Source organism: Cricetulus griseus (genome assembly GCF_003668045.3).
Source record: "Cricetulus griseus strain 17A/GY chromosome 1 unlocalized genomic scaffold, alternate assembly CriGri-PICRH-1.0 chr1_0, whole genome shotgun sequence".
Classification (NCBI taxonomy): Eukaryota; Metazoa; Chordata; class Mammalia; order Rodentia; family Cricetidae; genus Cricetulus; species Cricetulus griseus.
This window is the reverse complement of record NW_023276806.1, coordinates 272,481,131-272,507,665: the sequence shown is the minus strand read 5'-3', so window position 1 is coordinate 272,507,665 and position 26,535 is coordinate 272,481,131. Positions and strand designations below refer to the sequence as shown.

Below are 26,535 nucleotides of genomic sequence, written 5' to 3'. Positions count from 1 at the left end.
TAGGCCCTCCTTGCTGTATCTGGGCTGCAATAGTATCCTTCCATAGGGAATGGGCTCCCAAAGTCCATTTGTGCTCTAGGGTTAAAGACTGGCTCCACTGTTAGAGGTCCCATAGACTGTATTGTCCCATAGACTGTGCCTCCTAGCTGGCACCCACATTTAGAGGGCTTGGTTCAGTCAAATGCTGTTTCCCCAGATTTATGACTAGGGTCTCCATGCTCTCACTAAGTCAGGTCAACTGTTTCTGTGGGTTTCTGCAGCACCATCTTGGCTCCTTTGTTCATCCCTCCTCCCTCTCCACAATTGGATTCTAGTAGTCTGGTTCAGTGCTTAGCTGTGGTGCCTGTTTCTGCTTCCAACAGCTACTGGATGAAGGCTCTGGGAATGGTAACCAAGGTAGACACCAATCTCATTATAGGGGAAGGGCATCAATGGCATTTTCTCCACCACTGCTTGCATTCTTAGCTGGGGTCATCCCTGTGGATCCCCTAACATTTCACCTGTGCCAGACCTCTCTCCATACCTGTATTGTCTCCCAGAAGCTAAAGTTATACAATAGAAAAAAGAAAGCATCCTTAACAAATGGTGTAGGGGAAGCTGTAGCCATGCCTACTTAGGGGCTGGCTACAGATATGCCTGACCACGCTTACGAGGGCATGGTCAGGGTGACGTAGTTCGACTTCGTTTTCTCTTTCGGGCTTGCATACAGAGTGCTGCCACACCAGCTGGCTAGGTCGCTCTGTAAGTAAGGCTTTTCCCGATTAAATACCCTTATATTTCTACCTGACTCCGTATTGGTAATTTCCCACTATAAAATGGTGTTGGAATAACTGGATTCAGACATGTAGAAGATTGCAGATTGATCCATATCTATTGCCATGCACAAAACTTAAGTCTAAATGTATCAAAGACCTCAATATAAATTCAGCCACACTGAACCTCCTAAGAAAGAAGGTAAGTGGTACCCTTGAACAAATTGGTACAGGAGATCACTTTCTGAACATAACACCAGCAACACAAACACAATAAATTGGACCTCCTGAAACGGAGAAGCTTCTGTAAGCCTAAGGACACAGTCAGCAAGACAAAACGCCAGTCCATAGAATGTGAAAAGATACTCACCAGTCCCACATCTGACAGAGGGCTGATCACCAAAATATGCAATGAACTCAAGAAGCTAGACACCAAAACACCAAACAATGCAATTAAAAAGTGGAATGCAGAACTAAATAGACAATTCTCAACAGAGGAATCTAAAATGGCTGAAAGACACATAAGAAAGTGTTCAACATCCTTAGCCATCAGGGAAATGGAAATCAAAACAACTCTGAGATAACATCTTACTCCTATCAGAATGGCTAAAATCACAATAACACAAATGACAGTCTATGCTGGAAAGAATGTGGAGAAAGAGAAACACTCCTCCATTGCTGGTGGGAGTGCAAACTTGTACAACCACTTTGGAAATCAGTATGGCAGTTTCTCAGGAATATGGGAATCAGTCTACCTCAAGATCCAGAAATTCCTCTATTGGGCATATACTCAAAGAATGCACATTCATACAATAAGGACATATGTTCAATTATGTTCATAGCAGCATTATTTGTAATAGCCAGAACCTGAAAGCAATCTAGATGCCCCTCAATTGAAGAATGGATAGAGAAAATGTGATACATTTACACAGTGAAGTACTACTCAGCAGAAAAAAAAATGAAATCTTGAAATTCACACGCAAATGGATGGAACTAGAAGAAACCATCCTGAGTGACATAACCCAGTCACAAAAAGATAAACATCGTATGTGCTCACTCATATATGATTTTTAGACATAAAGCAAAGGATTACCAGTCTACAATCCACACTGCCAGAGGAGCTAGGAGACAAGTAGGACCCCCAAAAGAAGATTTATAGTCCCTCGAAGAAGGGGAGGGGGACATGAATCCCTGACCAAAGTGGGAGCACGGGGCAGGGATGGAGAGGGAGCAGGCGGGAAGGGAAGAAGGGGAAGGTTATTTTAATCATATACATACATATGATTATATATGCACCGATTTCATTTGAAGCAAGTAATGTAATCTTTCCTTCAGTTAATTTATTTGCAAGGATTAGCAACATTAATGACATCATAAATTTATATATTTGTATGTAATAAAGTCTAGGACATGGATTCAGAGAATGAACTCTTATCTAGTGCAGAGAGATGACTTTTCCTTAATTATAAAATCATTGGAAGTGGCAATGACTGCATCTATTATATTGTGCAAATACAAGATAGTCTAATTGATATCGAGTTCTTGGAATAGAGCCTGGAGCAAGTAGGAACTTTGTTAACATTTGACATGATTGCAATATCTTCATTATCATCACCATCATCATCACCATCAACAACAGTAATATCATCATCATGGGGATCTTCTGTGGGACTTCATCCCCGAATTGTTGCTCTCAAAACCACCCAAATCTCAATTTCTTTCTTTTTTATTTGAGTGTGATTTCCTCTCTTGAAAAATTTGAATCTGTGCATATTTTCTTGATCTTCCTTTTGTATCCTGGACTCACCAGCCCTGTGTGCACCCAATTTCTTCTTCATAATGAAATTGGCCTGTTGTATTTCCTTTGTGGCCTTAGTTCCATCAGCCCATCTAGTTCAGATTTTAGTGGATGACTTCGGTAAGCATGTATTTTTAGTACCTTAAGAGAGCTTCAGGAGCAGAGTGTAAGAACAGTCATACTGAAGAGGGGGTAGAAAGATTATAAGAGTCAGAGGATCAGGGACTTTGCTCTAAGATCTGTCTCCTAGTAACATCTGAAGCTACAAGCATGAAGTCTCTCCAACATGGCTGTCCAAATTGGAGCTAAATAAGGAAAACACATGCCAAAATGGATAAGTTAAAACCCATGAGATCTCAACCATACATAACTATAGACAACTGAGGAAAGCTGGAAGCAGGTGAGGTGGTTAGTGACAAATAGTCAGTCCTGAAATAATTATACATATGAGTAACACTATATAGACATTATAGTTAAGAATAATATAGATATGTGTGTGTGTGTTTGTGTACATATGTATGTATATATGTGAATACAATAAAAATTAGTAAAAACAAAAAATGGAGACAATGAATTTGAAAGAGAGTGGGGAAGGGTATTTGGAATGGTTTGGAGGGAGGAAAGGGGTGGAAAATGTAATTATATTATAATCTCAAAAATAAATTTTAGGAAGTCTCCTGTGATGTGAGAGAGAAAAAGGAGGCTAATGGGGCTAAGGCGGTCTCAAGGGAAGGAAAGGGAATAGATAATTAGGCGCTTGGGAAGACCCCAAAAGCAAGCATGCAGTGGGATAACTGCTGTTTGCTTTATATACAGAATGGATTATTTTAAAGCACAAAGGAAGATGCTTATTTGGTTGGCCATAAGGGATGGAAGAGATCTCATGGTGTGTAGTGACCTTTCCTTGAATTTTAGCAAGTGAAGGTTGTTTCATCTAGTGAGCTGGGGAAGGGCATGAATTGAGACCTTGGTGAAAATCAGCAAAATCACAGAGCTACTATTTGTGTTCTATAATCATGGGAATTAGCTGGAAAGTGTAGTGGGCAGCATACTAAAAGGAAGTAGATTATTAAACAGAAGGACCCACAGATAAGACGAGCCCAAGGAGGCCTACAGTGAAATGGAATTGAGATTGTGCGTTTAGTCAGCTATGATTCTACAAGAAGGTACCAGCAGGTGAGGGGCATGACCCTCTCTGAATTTAAGAAAGAAATATATGTTCACAGTAAAGAAAGTGGTTTGGAGAAAATAGCAGCTGGAAGTAGGGAACTTTTATCAGGTTGTAAAAACAGTCCAGTAAAAATATAATAAGTGCCTGAGTTTTAAGACACCCTTAAATGCTAACTGACTGACCAGGTAATTGCCAGGTCCAGGGTGATTCTAATATACACACAGCTCAACTATGACATAAAGAAAACATTTCCAAAAGCAAGAAATTTCATTTGAAAATTTTTAGCTAGATGTGAAGAAGCCTTGAGGATGGTCATCTTTTCTGTCCAGTGTGTATAGCTAAAATGCCAGAAATGTGACTCAGGAGAAATATTTTTTCCGTCTTCAAGAGGGTTAGTACATCTTCCAAATTGTGTCTGCTTTTAGATTTAAGCTGAATATCAGCAGAGTCAAGCAGGATAAAGCTTTCTCATAGAGTACAGTGTTGAATCAGATAAATTGGATCAGTAGTTGAACTGAAAATGTTCTCGCAAAATATCACCTGTCATATATTCATGGCTGCACATCCCACTGCAGCTTCCGCTCCAGTACTTAAAGCATGTGCCTGGCTGGGAAGCCATCATTTCAGCACAGCTAAGTGTGTACACCTCTGTCCAATTGCAAGAACAAGGAAACACGGGAGACTGGAGCTTTTTCAGTGGTACACAAAGGTACATTGCAAGTTAATAGGTTAATAAAACTCTAAAACTGAAAGTCAAGGGGGCACCTCACCAGAGTTATATCCAAAGTTACAGCACATTTTGTTAAAATTTAATGTGCTCCTCTTTCACGAGCAAAGAAATAAAAGAATTCCACCATAATATTTTTAAACAAGTGAACCCAGTTTTTTTACCTGTAATATGCTATTGAAAGAAACCCATTTTAGCAAGGTGTAGGAGGAGTTAGCTCACTGAATGGAAAGGGTATTTTATTCAAGTGCAGTCATTATAGTTGGTGAACCCAGATATCTAACAGCGTATTTTGTTTGTTTAGAAAAGCTGTCCTCCAACTCATTATGTAGCAGAGGATGGCCATGGGATTTTGATCCTTTACCTCCACCTAGTGTGTCACCATGCCTGCTGTATATATGCCAGCAATAAAAAGCCAGGTTATAGTACATCATAGCAGAATAGTCACATTGGCTGTAAGAAAATTGCCACATCATTCCACAGCCAAGTACAGAGAAAAATAGATGCATAAAGATCAGCTTTATGCTCAACTAGCTTTCTATACTCTGATATAGTCCAGATTCCTTGTGCAAGGATTGGTGTGGTCCTCCTACATCAGTTAACTTGATTATGGTGCTCTTCTACAGAAAGTCCATAGACCAATCCAATGTAGACAATCCCTCATTGAGCCTCTCTTGCTTGGTGATTAAAAGTTTGTCAGGTTGACCATTAAAACTAAGCATCGCATCTGGTACGTCCTCTACCAACAAAACTCTTTGATGGTTCCCCTGTCCCCTGGTTTTCCTCATTTTGTCTACCCCTCTTTTACCACTGAAATTTTGAAAGTATCTTTATCATGGGGCCCTTAACCACTTTGGTCTTCTACCTCTTTCCTAAAGGAGATTTCTTTGACCATGTCACCTTCTCTACTTCCCCTTAGTCTTAACCCCACAGGGTCTTTTCTTTCCTTAGGCATCATGGTTTTTGTCTTTACAACTCTGTTCCTGTGTTGTGTTTGCTGAACATTCTCTGATTAATGGGTTCAGGATCTATCTTGCTGTTACTGTTTTTGAAAACAGAAAAGTAGCCACTTGTCCTATTAATTGATACCCATTTTCGTATTTCATGTTTTAGGGGTACCTTTCTTCATGAAGCAGAGTACCCTTTCCATGCAGAGGCACCTTTGGGATTGCTCCTACATTATCCCATTTACCAATGGTCTTTGGTAGTGATCCTTGTTTTGAAGTGTTGTATGCTATTTAAAGTCCCATTCTATCATCTTGCTAGCACTACAGACCAGCTTCAGAAAGTTATTTGGTATTACAAGTTTCAAGAGTGGTTAGTGGTTAGTGTTGAAGAGTGAGAAGCCTACTACCACCTACTCCAACGATCTCATGGGCAAATTGATAACTCTCAAACAAAAGCAAAACATCCAAGTGATGCAACAACAACACAGACATCTGTTGAATTTTTAAAAACAAATACTTGAAATAATACTCCATATCAACATGGTTTTCACTAGTGAAAGAATGTGACTCTTTTGTGAGCGGAGATGAACAATCTAGGCTATGGCTTCAAGTTTATTTCCTATAAAAAGAAACAAGATGAAAAATGGAATTGGCATGAATGAGAGGTGGTAGTAGGATTTGATTGACAAGTTGCTGGCAGGGACATATAGCTGGACATGCTCTGTCATGGCAGGGGGTGTAGAGTTTGCCTCCTGACTACCATTTCTTAGCTAAAGAACTGGGACAAAACCTTCCCTTCCCCCAGTCTCCTCACCTGTAAATTGACATGACTAGGGTTCCAGTATTGCAGCTGTGGAGATACCTAAATGGTGTATGAGAACTGCCAAGTACTGGTGAAGGGCAGGATTTTCCATGTGTTCAAAAGCAGCAAAAAATAAAATGATAGTGATGCCTCTAGAAGACAGATGGGTAAGGATGGCAACAAAGAATGCCTTTATGCTATCTGTAAGTCTGAAGACTGGGTTTCCTGGAACCAGGGAGGGAGATTCTCAAATTGCTGCTGCTGAGAAATGTTTGTGTCATTGTCTATTTCCATGCTGCCTCAACACCAAGATACATGAGGCCAGAGGAAAATCTTATTTTGTGGACTTCTGACTAGTAGCATCAGAGTCACCTGAGAATTCCTTGGATATGCAAGTTTTGAGTCTCATCATTGGTTAACTGAGCCAGAAGCCAGAGGAGTGTGGCTTAGGAATTTTCTGATTCAGATACAGGCTAAAGTCAGAAGCATTCTCTGTTGGGCCACCTTTGCCAGGATTTGAGCTGATTCCCTGGAGAGATTATGGCTGTATTAGGACAGAAATAGGGATAACACCTTTCCCATTGTGATGTATCTGGTATGGAATCTTATAAGACTCTGGCTACGCAGCCACAATTTACTTCAATATATGAACAACATAAGAGAAAATAACACTTCAAAATGAATTCTAGTTGCAAATCTTTGAATCACATTTTGTATTTTTATGGAAACAGAGTGACTTTAATGCCGAACTCTGTAATAGGACAGCCAACAGCTAAATCTGTTCTTTAACTCAGACCTCTAAAACCATGACTTGCATTTAATATCTGATAAGCTCTCTATTCAAAGTCCCATCACAATTCTTCCCAATTCTCATGCAAAAACTATATTAATCATCTTTCTTTCAAGTATAGCGTCATTTATTTTGACAATACAACTAGCATTTATTCACCATAGAAACTCTGGAAAATTCACTAAAATATCAGAGGGGGAGAAAACTCACTTTCCATTACACAGATACAACCATCAATTTGTGGCACTGATTCGTGTATTTCTAGTTTATTCCCATGAAGTATGTTACATTATGATATATTACCATCTATTTTATGTATAAATGTATATATATATATATATATAATATATATATATATATTATATATAAATGGATTGTTTCTATTTCTTTACATACTGTTTTCCATGGGACTGGTGTTTCTTACAGGAATCATTGACACACCCTTATAATCCTTTAGTTAGTTTTAAATCCTAAGAAGCCCTTTTCATTATCTCTACCATCACAGTTGAGGCTCTTCTTCACTCCTATAACCACCTGTGTGTTGAGATCTTAAGTTGTCTATAGCACAGCACCGCACAGATGGTTCAAACACCACATGCCTTTCTGATGTAGTCCTGTAGTACGAGTCAGGAACTCCTGCCCCACTCTACCTATCCAGGCTCTGGATAAACTGTTTTACTGTATTCACAGAAATTCCATGTACCTTTTTTTTTTTTTGAATCTTCTAACTTCTCTGTCTCTCATATCCCCACTACTGATTATACTATTTAAATGTCTGCTTCAGTGCAAGGACCTCCTCAAATTTAACACACCCCCATTGCCACCACCCTACTCCTTGCCCTTGTTTCCTTCCTAGTTTTAGGTACTCTTTTATAGACTTGCTATTTTACTTATTTGACTTGCCAGTTGTCTGCTTTCCCCGGATGGGATATCATCTCCACAGAAGTTGTAACATTTGCTTATATCATCTTCTATGTCCTGTTCTAAGACCTACAGATCTTTACTTGATTTATAAGCAAATGTATGTGAGATAGGAAACGAATGGATATAAAAATGGATGTGTAAAGTGAGGTATTTACTCTCTAATATGTCAAACCTCCTATTTTAATTTGTTTTTCATGCAGGGGATAGTGAATGAAAATAAGTGCCCAGTTAAAAATGTCCCACTACAGGACTGGAGACATTGCTGAGTCATTAAGAGGTCACTTACAGCAGCCTGTGCATCTAGTTCCAGGGCACATTTCACCCTCTCTGGACTTTGTTGGTGCTACCACACAGTGGCATGCACACATATACACATAGATAAAAGTAAATCTTAAAAGTAAATAAAAAAATGTCACACTTCCCCAAAGCTTTCCTTGGCACCTATATGAACAATAATCTCTTTATTTATTAAAGCACTATCACCTCTATGTTTTTTCTAATGGCATTAACATACTAAATCATGTGATAATTATATGTATCACACTGAGTGATATCTAACCTCCTTAAATGCAGACATCCATTATATTTCTATATACTGCCATCCTTTGGCAATGACATACAATAAATAATTTTTAAGATAAAATTATTGCCAAAACTGATATTTTACCAAAACAAAGGAGATGACACATAGCAACATGTTTCTTTTGCCTGGTTCGTAAGGATGTTCAAGTTTAATTATGCAAAGAAGAAGAAAAAAGACTACTTGATGTCCTGTACATTGATTCTTATTTTTAAAAGGAAGTGACTATGTAAGCATTATCAATATCTTTACAGATCATAAATGCTGCACTTGCTTTGGCATCAAGACCGAAGAGTCAAGTGGTCAAAAACACCATGGAAATGTATAAGCGCACATGGGAACATTATATACATGTTCTTACCGAAGCAGTGGATGACATCACCAGCATTGATGACTTTCTGGCTGTATCTGGTGAGTTTTCTGTTCATACACATAGTACTATCAATATTCTTTTTTTTGGTTTTACAATTACCTGTGTATGTGTGTTCATGTATACCTGCACGTGCCATGGTACATATGGAGAGAACAGACAACTTTCCCTTTTCTTCTTGTGCCATATGATTTTTAAGAATCAAACTGAAATCTTCAGGGTTGGTGGAATGTGCCTTCACCCACAGTGTGCCATACATCAGGTACTTTATGAAATAGGTTAACCATGAGTATAATCAATTTGTACACTATAAGGATCCTTTATTCTTCCATGTCTGGTGGTGGGGTGTGGCTATGCACTAGTGGCATAAAAGTCGTTGGTGGTCTCTGGTATGAGTCTCATTCCTTGCAGTTTTTCAGTTCTCAACTGTCTTTGTGTCTTTAAAAGTTTCTGCTGTGCATTATTAAAGCATAATGGGAAGAAGGAGTTGGAAGTCTTAGACGATTCTTTTCTTTAATAAACTCATGTGTCTCAATACTTAAAATTCTTAGGTACTTAAAATTCCTGATTTCCATGTACTTGATTTCAAAGTAATTTTATCTTCACTCAGGAATATAAACATGAGGAGAAGAGAGAGAGAGAGAGAGAGAGAGAGAGAGAGAGAGAGAGAGAGAGAGAGAGACAGAGACAGAGACAGAGACAGAGACAGAGAAATACAGAGAGAGAAAGTAATATACTATGGTAATTCAGCTTCCAACATGAGTATTTGATATTTCTAATATAAAGAAACTAAGGACAATCTAAACATCTGGCCATGTCAGCAGCAGATGATTGATTTCACATTACATGAAGGACCTCTGTATTCCTCTGAATCTCTCATGTAGGCTGCTAGAATGGGATCTCCCTTAGAAGTGTGACTTACGTTCTGATTATTGTATTGTCAAAGCAAATATCTATATTGTTTTTGTCATCTTCCTTACCTTAAAAGCAATCTACTTAAAGTAAGAGATATATTTACTTAGTTCTTTATTATGAGGGGACAATCTTAGGATATGGTACCATTCCTTTGTAATAAAACACATTCTCATGAATATCTAATATCAGTTTATTAAGGTCTTCTGGTGGAATTTAGATTACTCTGACTAATTTGTAACTTTCACATGTGCCTACTGCATCCTAAGCAGGTATGCCAGAAATATGATGTATTATAATGGTGCATTAGTGATAAGAATGTATTGTAATTACTTTCAATAACTTAATTTTTATTCAATTAAGAATTTGAAAATAAAGAAAATGTATCTGAGAAAATATTAATAGCTCCTGATGTGGCTGGTGCTACTAACTCCTATTAGACATATTCTGTTTGGCAATTTTATTATCATAATTGTATTTTCAAATTTTTGTGCCACATGCACACACACACATATTTTGTTATTTGGCTTCTGGGGAGCCAACAGAGAGGGGGGTCTATAGGCTTCTGAAGCACACCCCACTTATTAACTAAACATGTCTATTTCTGTATTGTCAAACATGTTCTGAAACATAACAGGATGTTTACTTAGGAATAGTAGTGGAAGGAACTTGACCGTATCCTTGAACTTATGGTCTATAGAGCTCATAAATATGTCCAATTTTATGCATACTCAGTTCTAGTACTTCAAGTCTCAATCCCTTACTTGTTCTTTGAATCTCTAACTATGTATTTACTAAGAAAATGGCAGCATTCATTTTCTTTTAAAATTCTGTGTCAACGTTAAATTTTCAGTGCCTATATCTTACCCTTTTGTTAAATTGCTAAGTTCTGGAATTAATGGTTTGAAACCATTTCTTACCATGAGAAGTATCATTTCTCATTAATCATCACAGGACCCTGTGACCCTGACACAGCCACACACAGATAAGTTATCATAAATGCACTAAAACAGTCTTTTGTTTATGATACCATTATTGTCATGACCTTTGGCTTTTACATAGTTGTAACCTAAATCATCTGTCAAGGGAAAATTAAAATAAATAGATTAACCATATCTCTTCATAAATTTAATGACAAATAATCATGTTATGTTAGCTAAATAAAAATGTTGCATATAAAACACTTCTAAACCTGAATGTGGCATTTGGGAGGTGGGAAGTCAAATCTCTGTTGATTAAAGGCAATAGATGATTCAACATAGACATCTTTGAAATAAATGAAATTTAAGTCATAATCTCCAAATACCTGAATGGGACCACCATATCCCACTCTTCATCCTACAAGATTCAGAGAACATTGCCAAAGAGTGGGCAGAAAGACTGTATGATAAAGATGGCACCTTTTGGATTCTGCAGGGCATCTAAACATATGCATTCACAGAGGCCGTGATAGCATCCACAAGACCCAGATAACATCAAGCCTGACAAGAGTCCCAGCATGTGGTTGTGGACTACACATTTCTTATAGGAGCTAAGGAGACACTGGCAATTGATTGCTGCTGGGAGGGAAAGAGTCAGTGCTGTCTAAGGGTGTGTCCCTTAGTAGGTAAATTATACTTCAGGTTGATGGCCATATAGCTAAGACCTTCCAAGCCACATGAATTTAGACATGATGGGTTTTAAGACATTGAGGACACAAACTTGGGTAGGTAAGGAAGGGATTGTAGATTGTGAAGAGTTGGGAGAGGTTAGTAATTATGATCAAAATGCATTGGATAAACTTCTATATGCATATATGAGCTAAACGAAAGAGAATACATGTTAAAAGTGAGTTGAGGGCCAGGCGTTGGTGGCGCATGCCGTTAATCCCAGCACCCTGGATGCAGAGGCAGGCGGATCTCTGTGAGTTCAAGGCCAGCCTGATCTCCTGAGTGAGTGCCAGGATAGGCTCCAAATCTATACAGAGAAACCCTGTCTCAAAAACCAAAACCAAAACAAAACAAAAACAAAAACAAAAGTGAGTTGAGGTTTTACTATGTATGAGGAAGTCTTCTATGGAATGGAAGAGAAAAGGAAAGTCACAATTTACTGTATAGATCTTTTCCCAAAATATGATAATCATTGTAATAAGAGTCTATACAAATAACACTGTTAGAGTGTCAGGCAATTTTTGGAAATGTTTAAAAGTAAGTTGTTTATTGAATTGTTGAAATGAACCTTGAAAAACTGGAAAAACGTACAAATTAAGAGAATCTGTGAAAGGGCTTATTTGGTTTGAAGGACGCAATTCAATGATTTGAGAGATGCATGGTATCTATCTGTGTATTTAGAGTCTTGAACTTAAAAAATGTGTTACCTTTTAGGTTATAATTATATTTCTATGATTTTCCCTTCCTTTCTCTCCTTGTAAATCCTCCCGTATATCACTCCTTGCTCATTTTCAAACTCAAGGCCTCTTTTTTCATTAAGTTTTCGTGTGTGTGTGTGTGTGTGTGTGTGTGTGTGTGTGTGTGTGTGTGTGTGTGTGTGTGTGTTCTTAAATTCATAAATACAACGTACTCAATCTATATAATTTTACTTGTATGCATGTTTCAGGGCTTTGGTATTGGTATTCTCTTCCCTAGGGAAGACTATTTCTTCCATTCACAGGATTCCTTTGTTTCCTATGGTTCTTTGTATAAGATTGAGGCCTCATGGGGATTTCTACATTTACTCTTGCGTGTATATTGTTATTGTCTATGTTCAGCTCATATTTAGGCAGCTGTATCCTTGAGACTTTATGGGCATGTACTTGGTATTATGTGGTTACACAATCTCATGCAAGCTCTATTATTTTCTTTCTATAAACATTTTTCTTCCTCAGCTTTTGAAAGTTTTGCTTTGCTGTAGGTACAGGAGTTGTTTTGTAGATGTATCCTTGGGACCATGTTCCATAACTCTGCATTGTTCTTTGTTGTCTCTGCATTTTTTTTTTTTGGTTGTGGTTCTCTGTAATGATTTTTATCTGTTGCAAAGAGAAGTTTCCTTAATAAGGTGTGAGGACTATAATTGTCTGAGAGTAAAAGAACAAATATTTACAACTTAGCTTAGGGATTTTTCTGGATTAGTTAAATGGTAATTGTAGAAGATCCTCCTCCAAGATCCATGATTTCACTAGTGCTGTGTAGTTGGCTAGTTTCCTAGTACCAGGCATGTAGTACCGTGCATGATTTCCCTCTTGTTCAGCGAGTCTTTTTTTTTCCAACTTTTTTTTTTTATTTGAATTAGAAACAGGATTGTTTTACAGGACAATCCCAGTTCCCTTCTCCCACCTGTCCTCCCCTACCCCCCCCCAACTAAAACCTTATCTGTCACATATCTTTTCTGCTCCCCCTGGATGGTGATGCCTTCCATAGGGTGTCATCAGAGTCTTTCTTATCCTTTGGGATAGGGCCTAGGCACACACCCCTGTGTATCTTAGTTCAGGGAGTATTCCTCTATATGGAATGGGCTCTCAAAGTCCACACCTATGCTAGGGATAATTTGAGTTTCTACAGGAGGTCCAATAGATTTCTGAGGTTTTCTCACAGAAACCCATGTTCCTGGCGTCTGGATCAGTCCCATGCTGGTATTCCAGCTCTCAGAATGGGGAGAAAGAGTACCCAGATTTTCAAATCAGCTGTTTCTCTGTGTTTCACCAGCCTGGTCTGGACTTCTGTGCTCTTCACTGGTCCTTCTCTGCATCTGGGTTCCAGTTCAGATCGGTGATTAGTTATGGTTGTCTGCTTCTACTTCCACCAGCTGCTGGATGTAAGTCAGTCATCAATCTCATAATCAGGGGAGGGCATTTAAGGTAGCCTCTCCTCCGTTGCTGAGATAGTTAGCTGGTGTTATCTTTGTAGATCTCCAGACATTTCCCTAGTGCCTGGTTTCTCTGTAAACCAAAGATGTCTCCCTCTATTATGATATCTCCATTCTTGTTATTGTGTCCAGTGAGTCCAGTTAGAGAGCTGTTGGATCCAGCCAAGCTGTTGGTACTACTGCTTCATCCTTATGGTTACAAATTCATGTAACTCCTGTGTTTCATAAGCATCATACCTAGGTGAGACTGTTGGCTCTTCCCCACCTCTGATTTTTATTGCAAAATTTGAAAGCCAAAGAGCCTAAAGAAATTAATTCAACATCCTAAAAGACCATGATGTCCAGCCTAGACTACTATACCTGTCAAAACTATGCACCATAGTTGAAGGACAATGGAAAACCTTCCATGATGTAAACAGCATAAAAATATTATCCAACAAACCAACCTTGAATGAAGTACAGAAAATAATGTATCAGGCTGAAGAGAGTAATGAAATACCCATGAGATCTTTGAACTTTTGAAAGAAAAAAATGCCACCTGTGATTTTTAAATAATAACATTGTAGATTTTCTCAATTTTACAAAACCAAGTCCAAAGGCCAAAGAATTCCCATGGAAAGTGGTGATGTCCTGTGGAACATGGTTCTCAGAAGTGAAAGTGAACCTCCCATTATAACACATGGTATCAAACATCTTGTGTAAGATGGACGGTATACCTTACTTTTTTCTACTACTATGCCCAAGAAGTTAAAGAATACAACTGGTACATAAAAGTACAGTAATCAGAAGGTAAGGGTCACCTTGCTGAAGGAATCCTATACCAGACTGAATAAACCAGGTCCGCATATACTAAAAACAGAAACTCTCCTTAACAAGAGTCCAGAAATAATGTACAAGATTCTTCTATGCCACTTCCTAAAATCAAGGAACAGCCTTGTCATGATTAGCTTTGACCTTCCTGATCTCCAAGCTAATATCTTCATGTGATCATATATCTCTCTTCAATCTTTGCAGAGTCTGTTCAGAAACTTCATGCACAGATTTACATAAGTCATTGTAAAAGGCAGGGAAGAAAGCATGTATTAAAAAATGATGGACTAGGCTCCCCCAAAGTCACCCATTATTCCCTTATTAGTAATTATGTTTGAATTGCTGCCTGTACTTACAGGACTGAAAAGCACCTCAGCATGTGAACTGGAATTTTTCGCACATAATTCCACGTACTAACAGTCAAGTTTGCTCAGGATGCTCTCAGTGAAATGAAGAATACAGGTATAACAAGATTGTAGTTAGGGTATTATGCATCTATCCGTAGACAGCCACAATTGGAAGTCCTTTTTTGCCTTTGTCAAAATCAATTTGATGAACATTTTGCCTGTCACTTTAAGGTGGAGTGGGAGCAATCATCAACAGTCTTAAGTGCACTAAGGGTTTGCTTTTAGACTTGTGTATCAACATGACAGATCATTCCCCAGTTCTTCAGATGCACCAGCTCTGTACCTACAAAATCTAAGCATGATGAGTTATACTTTTTTTTGTAAGACATTTCTTTGAGGTTGTCTCATCAACAGTTCATTCCTTATTAATAAGGAATAATAATTGGTTGTTGTACATCATATAGTATTATAGTATTATGTAGTATTATATAGTATATACAGTATTATTATGTGCAGCAACCAGTTATATTAACAAACACTTCCACCAAACCAAATGAAAATCAGACTTATACTTTCATTTGTATTTAGTGATGTTGGATGTTGTCTCAACTTTAAGGGCATGCATTATTATCATGAAGCACATATAACTTAATCAATATAACTTGCATGATACATTTGCTATATAGGAAATCCTGCAAGACATTTTAGAGATTAGATAAATTATTAGAAGGCAAATCTGTCCTTGCCACATAAAATTGCTCAGCTCAGTGAGGTCCAGGATATTTCTCTAGGCATTTACCTACAGCTGAAGATGAGTGACAGCAAGGCAGTCTTTACATGCCTCTTTTTTCAAAAGCCCTCTCAGGAGTTAGAATGTGACATCCCTCTCATTCATCATGAGAGTGCATAGGCAAGATCTGAAAATCACAAAATCATTTGTCTGGATTTGCAAGATCACCTTTGCCATAGATTTAAGGACTCTTGGGCACTAAAAAAGAAAATTATCATTATTTATTGTGTATCTATTTGTTCACTTATGTGGATACAAGAATGAAACCCACAACTTCCACAGTGGGTTCTCTCCTACCATTTGGGCCACAGATTGAACTCAGATTGTTGAGCTTGGCATCTGGTACCTTCACCTACTAAACTATCTTGCCAGCCCATTTCCTGGAGAACTTTAATCAATTACACCCCTGCTTACACACTGACTCCAGCATCTATATTATAAATCCACAATTTTAAAAGTAAAGCTAATGGGGCTGAAGAGATGGCTCATCAGATAAGAGCACTAGCTGCTCTTCCAGAGGTACTATGTTCATTTTCCAGCAACCACATGTGGCTCACAACCATCTCTCATGGAATCTGATTCATATACATGAAATGCATAAATAAATCTTTAATAAAAGAAATGAACCTAAAATCTGTATGTTCGTAAGAACTCAAATTGTAGAAGCAGAGTAAGATGATGGTTTCTGGTATAAAGGAGGTTGAAGAGAGTGTGGAGTTACCAGGTAAAGGTTATGTAATTTCAGTTGCACAGGAAGAATCAAGAGATCTACTATAGGATGGTTATGACTAAGGTCTTAACAATGCTTTGCATGATTTAAAATTGTCACTAGAGTACATCTTAGTGTTGTCACCACAAAAAATGTGTGATGTAGTACATATATCAAATTGATTTTCATCATTCCATAACAGGTACATATTTCAGCTCAATATGTGCTACTCCACAGATATTTTCAAATTTTATGTGTACAATTTCAAAAATAAAAATAATTGTTTTCTTACAGACTACATACCATACATATCAAATTTCACCTCTATGGTAACTTATAAGTCTGACATCAAGACAGTAGATTCTAGTATTTGAAGAGGAGGAATAGAGAGAAAAGTCAGATTTGAAGGAATTAAGTATAGTGATGACTGAATGTCCTTCTATTGCCTCATATACATATATATAGTATTTTGGAAATAAAAATATCTCTCTAACTTTTTAACTAGTCTCCTTTGAGATGGCAATAACTATGTCATTTCTTCATTTAATATTTATGAACAAGTAGTTGGTAAGGTCCTATAAGGTATTGGGCTGTTTTAAGCTCCTAGTGTTATAACAGTCAATACAATAGAGAAAGGTCTCTCCGTACTATTAGAGTTTAGATAAATGAGTTAAACTTCCTTGAGCATCCCAGACATATACTTACAGGTCTTTATTAAAAGTCTATCTATGGAACAACTGGACAACCTTTCTTTTTATTATTTGCCTTTGAGATGAAATTTAGAAAGCTCCTTTTCTAGTGGGACACGTTAATGATTGGTAATATATTTTTGTATTGCATTTTGTAAGTTTTCTCTTATGTTCCCTCTTTTACCCTATGTAGTTGTAGTTTTCTTTGTGTCATAAACAAGCTCCCAAATAATCATACAGAGACTTCTCATTATTAATTATGAAAGCTTGGCCTTTAGTTTACGCTTGTCCCTTTAGCTCTTTTAATTTAATTTAACCTATTTCTATGCACCTATGTTTTGCCTCAGAGGATTTTAACTTTCTTTCTTTCTGTATGTTCCACCTTCCTGCTTCTACCAAGTCTGTCTGTCTGTCTGACCCCTGGCATCTCTTCTTTTCTTTCTTTCTCCAAGCCTAAACTCCTACTGCTACTTACTCACCCTACCAGGAAATCCAGCCTATGCCTCCTACTATGCTATTGGACATTTGGTTTTTTATTAGACCAATCATGTGCCTTAGGGAGGCAAGATAAGCAAATGCAACACACCTTTACATAATTAAACTAATATTCCATGACTCAAACAAATGCAGCAATCTTTACGTAGTTGAGATAATATTCCACAAGACTGTTCCTACTCTATCACATGGCACTGCAATCAGAGAATTTTGTTCTTTGAAAGAGAAAGAAGCATCCAGTCAATTGCTGTGATGGGAGAATTTGTTCCCTCACCTCACTGCTACACTCCAGGTAACAAAAATAACTGATGTTACCTTGTGAGCCATATCAGATGTCAAAAATCAAAAGTTCTGACGATGTTGCTTATTAGAGATGACGTATGAAAAAAAAAAAAAAAAACTCTTCTATACTGCTCCTGGGAATGAAACTTTTCCAAGTTCCACTAACCTACTAATATTTTATATATGGGATATTATGCCTGAAATCATCCTTGAGGCATAGTGGGGGGGGATTCTACACATACTCTGAAGTGTTTGGGTGCATATAATCATTATGGGTTTGTTCCCATTGATAGGGAAGTGAATCAGAGGCAGCAGACTTAACTTGTTGAGAGAAATAATCTTTAGATTATGTGGGTCTTTATTTTTAAATAGGTTTTAATTTATTTGTTGAAAATTTTATATATGTATATTATGAATTCTGAACTTAATTCACCATCACCTTCTTCTTCTATATCTATCTCCCTGATATTCTCCAAGTTATCTCCTTCCCAAATTCATGTCCTCTTTTTAAATTATCATCATCATCATCATCATTAGTTCCAAGACCAATTAAAAGTTACATCAGTTATAAGGAGAAGCCATATTCTCTCCTGATCATGAAGCTAGGTCTTGGTGTGACTTCACTATGTCTCCTTTTTGCCTGTTTTCCTCTCCCTTGGGAGTTATATGGAGAGACCTATATTAGTCAGGATTCTCCAGATGAATGGAACTGACAAAATGAAAATATATTAATGTGATGGGGAAAGTACTTCTGTGTATGTTTATCATATTGATTGTTAAATAAAGTTCTGTTTGGCCAATGAAACAGCAAGTTAGACAGGACTAGGAGTCAAAGAGGATTCTGGGAAATGTAGTAGAGAAGTGGTGATCTAGGCAGGAAGTGACATAGCAAGGAGACTCATATCTAAAGAAGGAGAAACAGGAAGGTGTCTCTCTTTTCCCCTCCGCTCCTGCTCCAGTGGCACAATGTGATCCTCTGGCAAGGAGGGACGCTAATAAGGCGTCCGATAAGGTAAGTCTTATAAAATATATAGATTTATGATAATTAATACTGAGCTAACAGATGAGAAATCCTAATCATTGGCCAAGCAGCACTGTACCTAATATGTCTCTGTATTATTTTGTCCATTCATGTGGCAGGCAGAACTTGGGCGGTTGGCCGAGACCACCCACATGGCGGTAGGGCTCAGGCGGCTTTGGGCAGAAAGATTTATCGTAACATTAATGTGGATTTATTAGACTAATATAGGTCTACATGTTCCCATAATAGCTGTCTTACACAGGAGAACCCAAGAATCCAGTAGTTTCTCATTCTACAGAGGCAACCGTCCAAAAAGTCCCAGTGTGGCGTTCAGGATTTCTGGAGAGCTGCAGATCTTCGAAATACACTGGCAGCCCCCCCCCAAATATTGTATTATCAGTAAAGGAAGGGAGCAGTAGCAGCTGCAGAATGGATGAACTTGAAGGCAAGGATGAAGACAAGGAGGAGAAATGTAATGTTTCATCCTTCAGTTTCCTTTTTTCTAGGCTGTCCTGGAGAAGTTGCTCCCCATATCTAGGGTGCGTCTCCCACTTCAGAAGAGTGCTTATTTTTCTTGTAGAGGACCTAAGTTTGAGTCTAATCACTCACTTTTGGCAGCTTATAGCCACCTATAAATGCAGATCCACAGAGATCTGACACCACTGCCATCCTTGGGTACCTGTTCTCATGTGCACAGAAATACATCTATATATTTCAAAATACAAATCTGCAAAAAATAAAAGTTATATCTAAAACTATTATACACACATACACACACATAAAATAAAAATGTTACCTATTATTTTTGAGGCAGATATATTATTTTCTAGTCATATTATGATTTCAGCTTTGATTAAATGTTTATAATAGCCAAGTTAAATTGACTAGAAACTAAATATATAGATATAAGGGCAGGTGGCATAGATGACAGTGTGCTGGGACAGAGAGCTCACCCTTTGCCATATAGTGAGTTCAAGTCATCATGGATTACATAAAACCCAATCTCAAAATTGAAAACAAAAAAAGGTGAAAGAAAAAGTAAATGGTAATAAATAAGTAGTAATAAGATAAATTAATAAGTAAATACATAAAACAAAATAAAACAGGAAGATCAATAGATAGATATAGATATAAATATAGATTTTTTGAGATCAGGTATCTCTGTGTAGCCACCTTGGCTGTCCTGGAACTCACTCTTGTAGACCAGGCTGGCCTCAGATTAACAGAGATCCACCTCCTCTGCCTCCCAAGTGCTGGGATTAAAGGCATGTGCTGCCACAGCCTAGCATGAAAATTTTCTACCTTTTTAAAGGTAGAAAAATCCAAACTTTTATTTCTCATAGGGTCATAATTGTAGAATAGTATTTAGTGACATTTTATACTACATTTTATATGGGATTTTATACAGTCCTGTTTGATGGATAAGATTAGAAAAAGAACAGATAGATTTCTGTAAAATATTGTTTTGAAAAATTTCAAATCTTTAATAAAATATTTATGTGCATAAACATAAACACTACAGTCTTCCCATGCCAGGTCACTTTCCTTTTAGCTTTCCTCATGCTTCTCATTCTAGGCATAGTTGACATCCTCTGTTTGAGCTTTCATAGGATTTTACAATTTACCCTCTAAGATTTTGATTAAAGCTTTTTCTCTCAATGAGCAGATTTTTGAGACAGACAATTCTCTCTTATTAGGTTAGAAGTGGAGATCATCAAAATAATCAGAATCTCCCCCAGATGTAGAACACTCCAACTTTAGGACATGTGAACTCAAAGCGAAGGCTGACAGCGTTCTCATAGGAGCGGAGGAGCAGTAAATGATTTCCTTTGCTTCTGTGGGCTGGGTGCTGTAGAACTCAAGAGAAGTGGGAATGAATGTCTCTGAAACAAGCATCTAATTAGCACTCTGGAATTGACAAGCTAATCATTTCTTACGTCAATAAACAAATATTACTTCCACTCCAGAGACGCAATGGTAAGTGGGGACCAGTGAACTTACACACACGGGTCCTACAGTTTAATTAGGAAAACAAGCCTTCAAAGTGCACTTAAAGTGTGAGAAGACAGATTATGTCAGAAAAGCCATAAACGTTATCTTTCTATCAGCAAAGGGACTGTGTGACAACCAGTATTTGACACCAGTTTCAGTTGTTACTTCAATTTCATATCACCCTTGTATTGGGCTTAGCATGTAGCTAATTATAAGGACTTACATGACAAAGATGTAAAACATAGTCCAGGTTCATCACCGTACTCTGTTTTCGCCTCTCAATAATTAGACATGTTTACAAATAATCTGCTTCTCCATGACAGTTTTTAAAGTTTATAAATAGCTGGAATTTTAAAAAATCATCTTATATTCATTTGTAGATTATTTTCCAGTTGTTTTAATCTTCAAGATTTTATTGAAGGACATCATTTGATTTGAGGCAGGAAGCTTTCCCAATACAGACACTGAATTGTCACGTCATGACAGTAGGAGATTACCAATATCTTAAAGTAAAACATCTATACATTTGATGCTTTCAGATATCCAACATCTAATTATAATAAATCTTTTAAAAATATTCAGTGACCTCCAGAACTACTTCTATACTGTTTCCATAATTCACCTTGAGGATATAAGGAGAATTCAGCTTTGGAGACAGGTTACAATACTGCATGTGGATATTGTTATTGGAAGAATAAAAAATATCATACCTGTTTTTTAAATAGCACATTGTTCAATATTCTATAATATCAACATCTGCTTCATATTTTCATGACCTGTATGATAGTGATTCTGTGTGCTTTAACAAATTACATATAAGTGCCTTTACAACTATATCCATGGCACATTCAGTGTGACAGAAACAGCCTTTGGCTTGACTCTTCTTAAACTTAGCCATATATTATAACCTTACATATTCTATAAGGCGTTTCTTGACCACTGATTTCTACTCTAACATCATATTCAGTTTTTTTCAAAAGTTACTAAAGGAATGATTAATTACAATGGTCAATTACAATTTTACAGTTTTATGAAGAATATGTGATGGCTTTGATAAAGGTCCATTATGAGTGCACAGTATACACTTACGTTTGTGCTTCTAACAGCAATTGCTCAGCAGGTGTGCACACCTATGTGTGTATTTTCCTTATTATATTTTGCCTTTATGCTTTTAAAAAATTCTGGTTTTCTTAAGAAATGTAACCACCAATTTATGTCACACCACTGATTCTAAGACATTTAGTAGCACCATAGGTATTTCCATATTTCATGCTACACCTAGAGTAGACTGAGCATTTTCAATTATGATTAATATATGTAGGCACAGAGAATTCCTCAATGGATCAAACTCTATGATTACAAATAGCAGTATTATTATTTCTAGATAGAATCTATACTGGTAACTCTTTCAATTTGTTGCTCGTTCAGTTGTTGAGCCAAATAGTTCACCAAATGTCAAATCATTTCTTTCATGAATCTTTGGTGAGGCAAAAAGAAAAATTCTTTTAATATAGGCTGAACCATGGTTTGTGTGGCAAAATGAGAATTTTTTTACCCTTTTCACTAAATTTAATAAGATTCTGGAAGAACACTTAATTGACAGGGTGAAGGTGGTGGGATCACCTAAAATGCCAGATCAATGAAGAATGAAGTTTGAGAAGGAGGAGCCACAGGCCGCTGTGGCTCAGTTCAAGGTATCACATCCCATTGCACTGTGGTTCTGTACATATCATTTCTGCAGGTGATTTGCAAACTTTTTGATTGAGTCTCTTTTATACAAATAAGCTCATTTCTGTAGGCATAGTCTGCCATGGTGACATAGAACAGACTTCACTTGGATTTCAATCCAGCCACCCAACATACAGTCTTTCTAACATAAGTATTCTAGACAGACTGCAAAATTTAAGTCTAGCTATGCAAAGTGATTTTCTTGTTGGTATAGTATTGCTCCCAAATCAAGGTCTCCTCCAGCTCAGTAATTGCATGGAATAATCTCTCTGTGACTTTCACCAATATGAAACTCATTTCCTAATTGCTAAAGGTTTTCATGCCCAGATCTTTATTTCCTAATGTAAAACCTGATGTGTTTTAAATTTGATTTTGTAATTCACTGAACTTAATTTTTTCTTCTTAATTAGGCACTAACAAGTAATGCAATATGTGATTTATATCTTTCAAGCACTTTATGACATGAACCTACATGATTTTCCTGATAGCAGAGGGGGAAACTTGAATGTTTTTAAGAAAAAAATATAGGAATCAAATGAAAATTGTGTCCTTTTGCTACACTTTTAATGTGCGCTGACTGAGCACTCCCAAACTGTCATTAATTTCAAGCAGTAAGAATTCTTTTTTGTTGGCTAGAGTCAGGCATATACCATCTTTTGGGAAGCTTATGTTCATTGTAATTTTCTCATGGCTCTGCATTTACCCCCTTTAAAAATGCAAAGGAAATATTTTTGTTGAGTATAATTTGCCATATTTGTTGTGTTTATTAAAATGAAAACAATCAAAAGATTGTATTAGTATCATGAATGTTACTTTTTATTGAACAGAATTAATAATATATTTGGGAATTAAATGTAGGTTCCACTCACTGCTAAGAAAATGTCATATTTCTTATTTCTATTTTCCTCAGACAGTGAACATTGAATTTAGGACAGAATTTAAAACACTGTTATATCATATGAATTTGGGAGCTGGTCCTCAGAACAAAGAGCTGTAGGCACAGTCTTTTGATATATAGTTTGTCTGCAAGGATAATCCAATTGCTATCAGGCTTTTATTATCTGTGTCTTTCTTTGCTTTATGATTGGTACAATTTCAACTTGTGCTCTTTTCTCTTTCTTTTGAAATATGTCACAAGTGCAAATTATGTGTTGGAAGACGGAGAATTGTTTAGTTTGTCCCGTTATTGGCCTGTTGATATATTTCCCACAGAAAGCTAAAGAACATGAAAGTTCTGTATTGTTCCTTTGCCTTTGTGGTCAGAAAGCAGTTTTCATCTTAAATTTGTAATAAGAAATGCCAATCAGATACAGTTTGTTCATACCTAAAAAAGAAAATCATGCCCCACACAGTATGTCCTTTACTCCTGTCATCAAACTCAGCAAAAATAGCATTATTATCCAACCGCATTCTCTTTTAAGCATTTCTATTTTAATTTGTTATTAGTGTATTGTTGTTCATGTGTGCCTACAAGCTCTCACATACGAGCACATGATGTGTGTTTATTTGTACTCATATGCCATGCCACAAATTATGGAGATAACTTTGACTTTGTGGAGTGAGTTCTCTCCTTTTGTTTTTATGTGGGCACCAGGGATGGAACGCAAGTCACCATGGTGGTGCATCAGGAAACTTTCTCACTGAGCATCTTGCTGGCCCTAAACCTTTCTTTTTAATTTTACTTTAAAACATTTATTTTTCATTTTACATACCCACTACAGTTCCCTCTCCCTCCCCTTCTCCCACTCACTGCCTCCACTTCTTTCCTCAAGCCCATACACAACTGATAGGGGGTAAGACCTTGCTTGGGCAGTCAACAAAGTCTGGCATAGCCAGCTGAGGTAGAACCAAGTCCCTCCCCCATCTCTGTACCAAGGCTAAACAAGGTATCCCATCATAGGGAGTGTGCTCCAAAAATCCAGTTCATGCACTCAGGACAGGTCCTGGTGCCACTGCCAGCCCACCCCTCAGATAAAGTCATATAACTGTCACCCACATTCAAAGGTGGTTCTGCGCTGGTTCCCCAGCTGTCAGTTCATATTCAATGGGTTTCCACTAGCTTGGGTCATCTGTCTCTGTGGTTTTCCCCATCATGGTCTCTACCTACACCTTTCTTATCTGATCATTTTATATAAGCCTTTATAACTCTTTACTATAGCTTTTATGGATTCCTATGTTATTTTGCTTATGTTTGTATTTTTTTCTCTTTTTAAAAAACTTGTATCTGTGGCAATTCTTTTTTCTTTGTTTTTCCAGATTATTTTTTTTAATTTAAATTAGAAACAAGCTTGTTTTACATGTCAATCCTAGTTCCCTCTCCCCTCTCCTCCCCTGACTCCTAGTAACCCCCTATCCTATTCCCTTTCTGCTCCCCGGGGAGGGTGATGCCTTCCCTGGGGGATATTAAAAGTTTGTCATATCATTTAGCGCAGGGCCTAGGCCCTCCCACCATGTGTCTAGGCTGAGAGAGTATCCATCTATGTGGAATGGGCTCCCAAAGTCATTTTGTATGCTAGGAATAAATACTGATCCACTACCAGGCCCCACAGACTAGCAATTCTTGATTATTTAAAAAAATATGTTTCTTAAATTCTATATATTATGTTTTAAATCGCAGTGACTCGGAATTTGACTAACCCTTGGTCTTCAGGATGTTATTGTATTTATGGAAAGAATATTTAAAGAAATTAAACCAAGATCATTAGTAAGAGTCTTGTTCATCTAATGTGGCCAGTGTCCTATCAAAGAGGGAATTAGGATGCTGACACACTCACCAAGTATGAATTAGGACACCGGTTAGAAGAACATCTGCAGATTATGACTAAGAGGAGGCAGCAAAACCTGAAACTACTAATGCTTTAATTTCAGTCGTTTAACCTCCGGAAATTTGAGAAAGTAAATGCTATCTGCTAAGCCATACAGGATATGGATTCTATCTCTGGCTGTCCTAAAAATGTAAATAGATTTCTTCATCCATGTTCCTGCCCACTTAGTGCAGACCTTGCAGCATTTCAGTAAAGATAACTAAATTATTTCTTATAGTTTGTTTAATGCCAAATAAAGTGTGTCTTTTTTATTATAAAGTGGAAGGACACAAGACAAATCCCCTTTGTCTTTTCAATTGATTCTTTTCAATGAGGAAATGAAAATCAACCATACATTAATGGTCTCACCTTCTTTCCACTATTGATTATATGGTTCTGTAAGAGTCTTTGGCTTGCTTAATTTCGATATGGATCAGATGTTAAGATTTATGTATTTGCTCTCTTCTTTGTTTGGGTTGTGAGATAGACATCATGGCATTTAACCAAAACTAAAACCATTTCCTTACCATCCTTTGTGTAGGTATATTATTTTAACACATAACTTTATTAGGGTATTTTGTGTTATTTTGAAAACAATGTGGTTATTTCTGAACAACTGACATCTACACTATCAGAGTGTTCTATGAAATTTTGAAAACTAAAGTCTCCTTTTGTTGGGTATTGCCAAGAGTTTCAGTATAGAAATGGTAATACTAAAAATATTGTTTCCTTAGGATTTTTGTGAAAGGATTTCATTATATAATCTATGGTATATATTATTTAGTTAAATGTCTAATTAGCCAAAGGAGGATGTGAAAATTATACAGGAAATAATGTAAAAATGTGATCTTTTTATCCACTTCTCTATCCTGTAAAGTTGCTAGGTAATTGTCTTAGATTGCTGTCATTACTATCTGATGGGAAGAGTTTCTATAAATGAGCTGTTTCTATAAGATGAAATACTGACATGGTGCTCCTTTTCTCTACTCTTTAGCTTATCCAAATTTCCCAGTTTCATGGATATTTTTGTAGTCTAGTAGAAATGAGGGCTATGTAAGTAATCAGACCTATAGTGTTGATTAATTCATTGATCTGGGTAGCTCTAACCAGTAATGAAATACACAAGCCAGAATTTGTTCCTCTTTAGCTACAGAATCTTAGTATCATTGTCCCTTTGATAATACTAAGTTCATGTCCATAATGTTATAGACTATATCTATATTTGAATATTTAAGACATATAGAGAGATATGGAT

The 26,535-nt window shown here is 37.0% G+C and overlaps 1 protein-coding gene across 1 annotated transcript in view; it reads left to right on the top strand.

Moving 5' to 3' along the window:
- The window catches only part of Ctnna3 (catenin alpha 3), a 1,328,241-nt gene that overhangs the window by 902,892 nt on the left and 398,814 nt on the right, over positions 1–26,535 (top strand). The window contains exon 10 of the mRNA XM_035451658.1: positions 8,746–8,902. Within this exon, the coding sequence (XP_035307549.1) occupies positions 8,746–8,902 (157 nt within the window). The remainder of the gene's footprint in view (positions 1–8,745; positions 8,903–26,535) is intronic.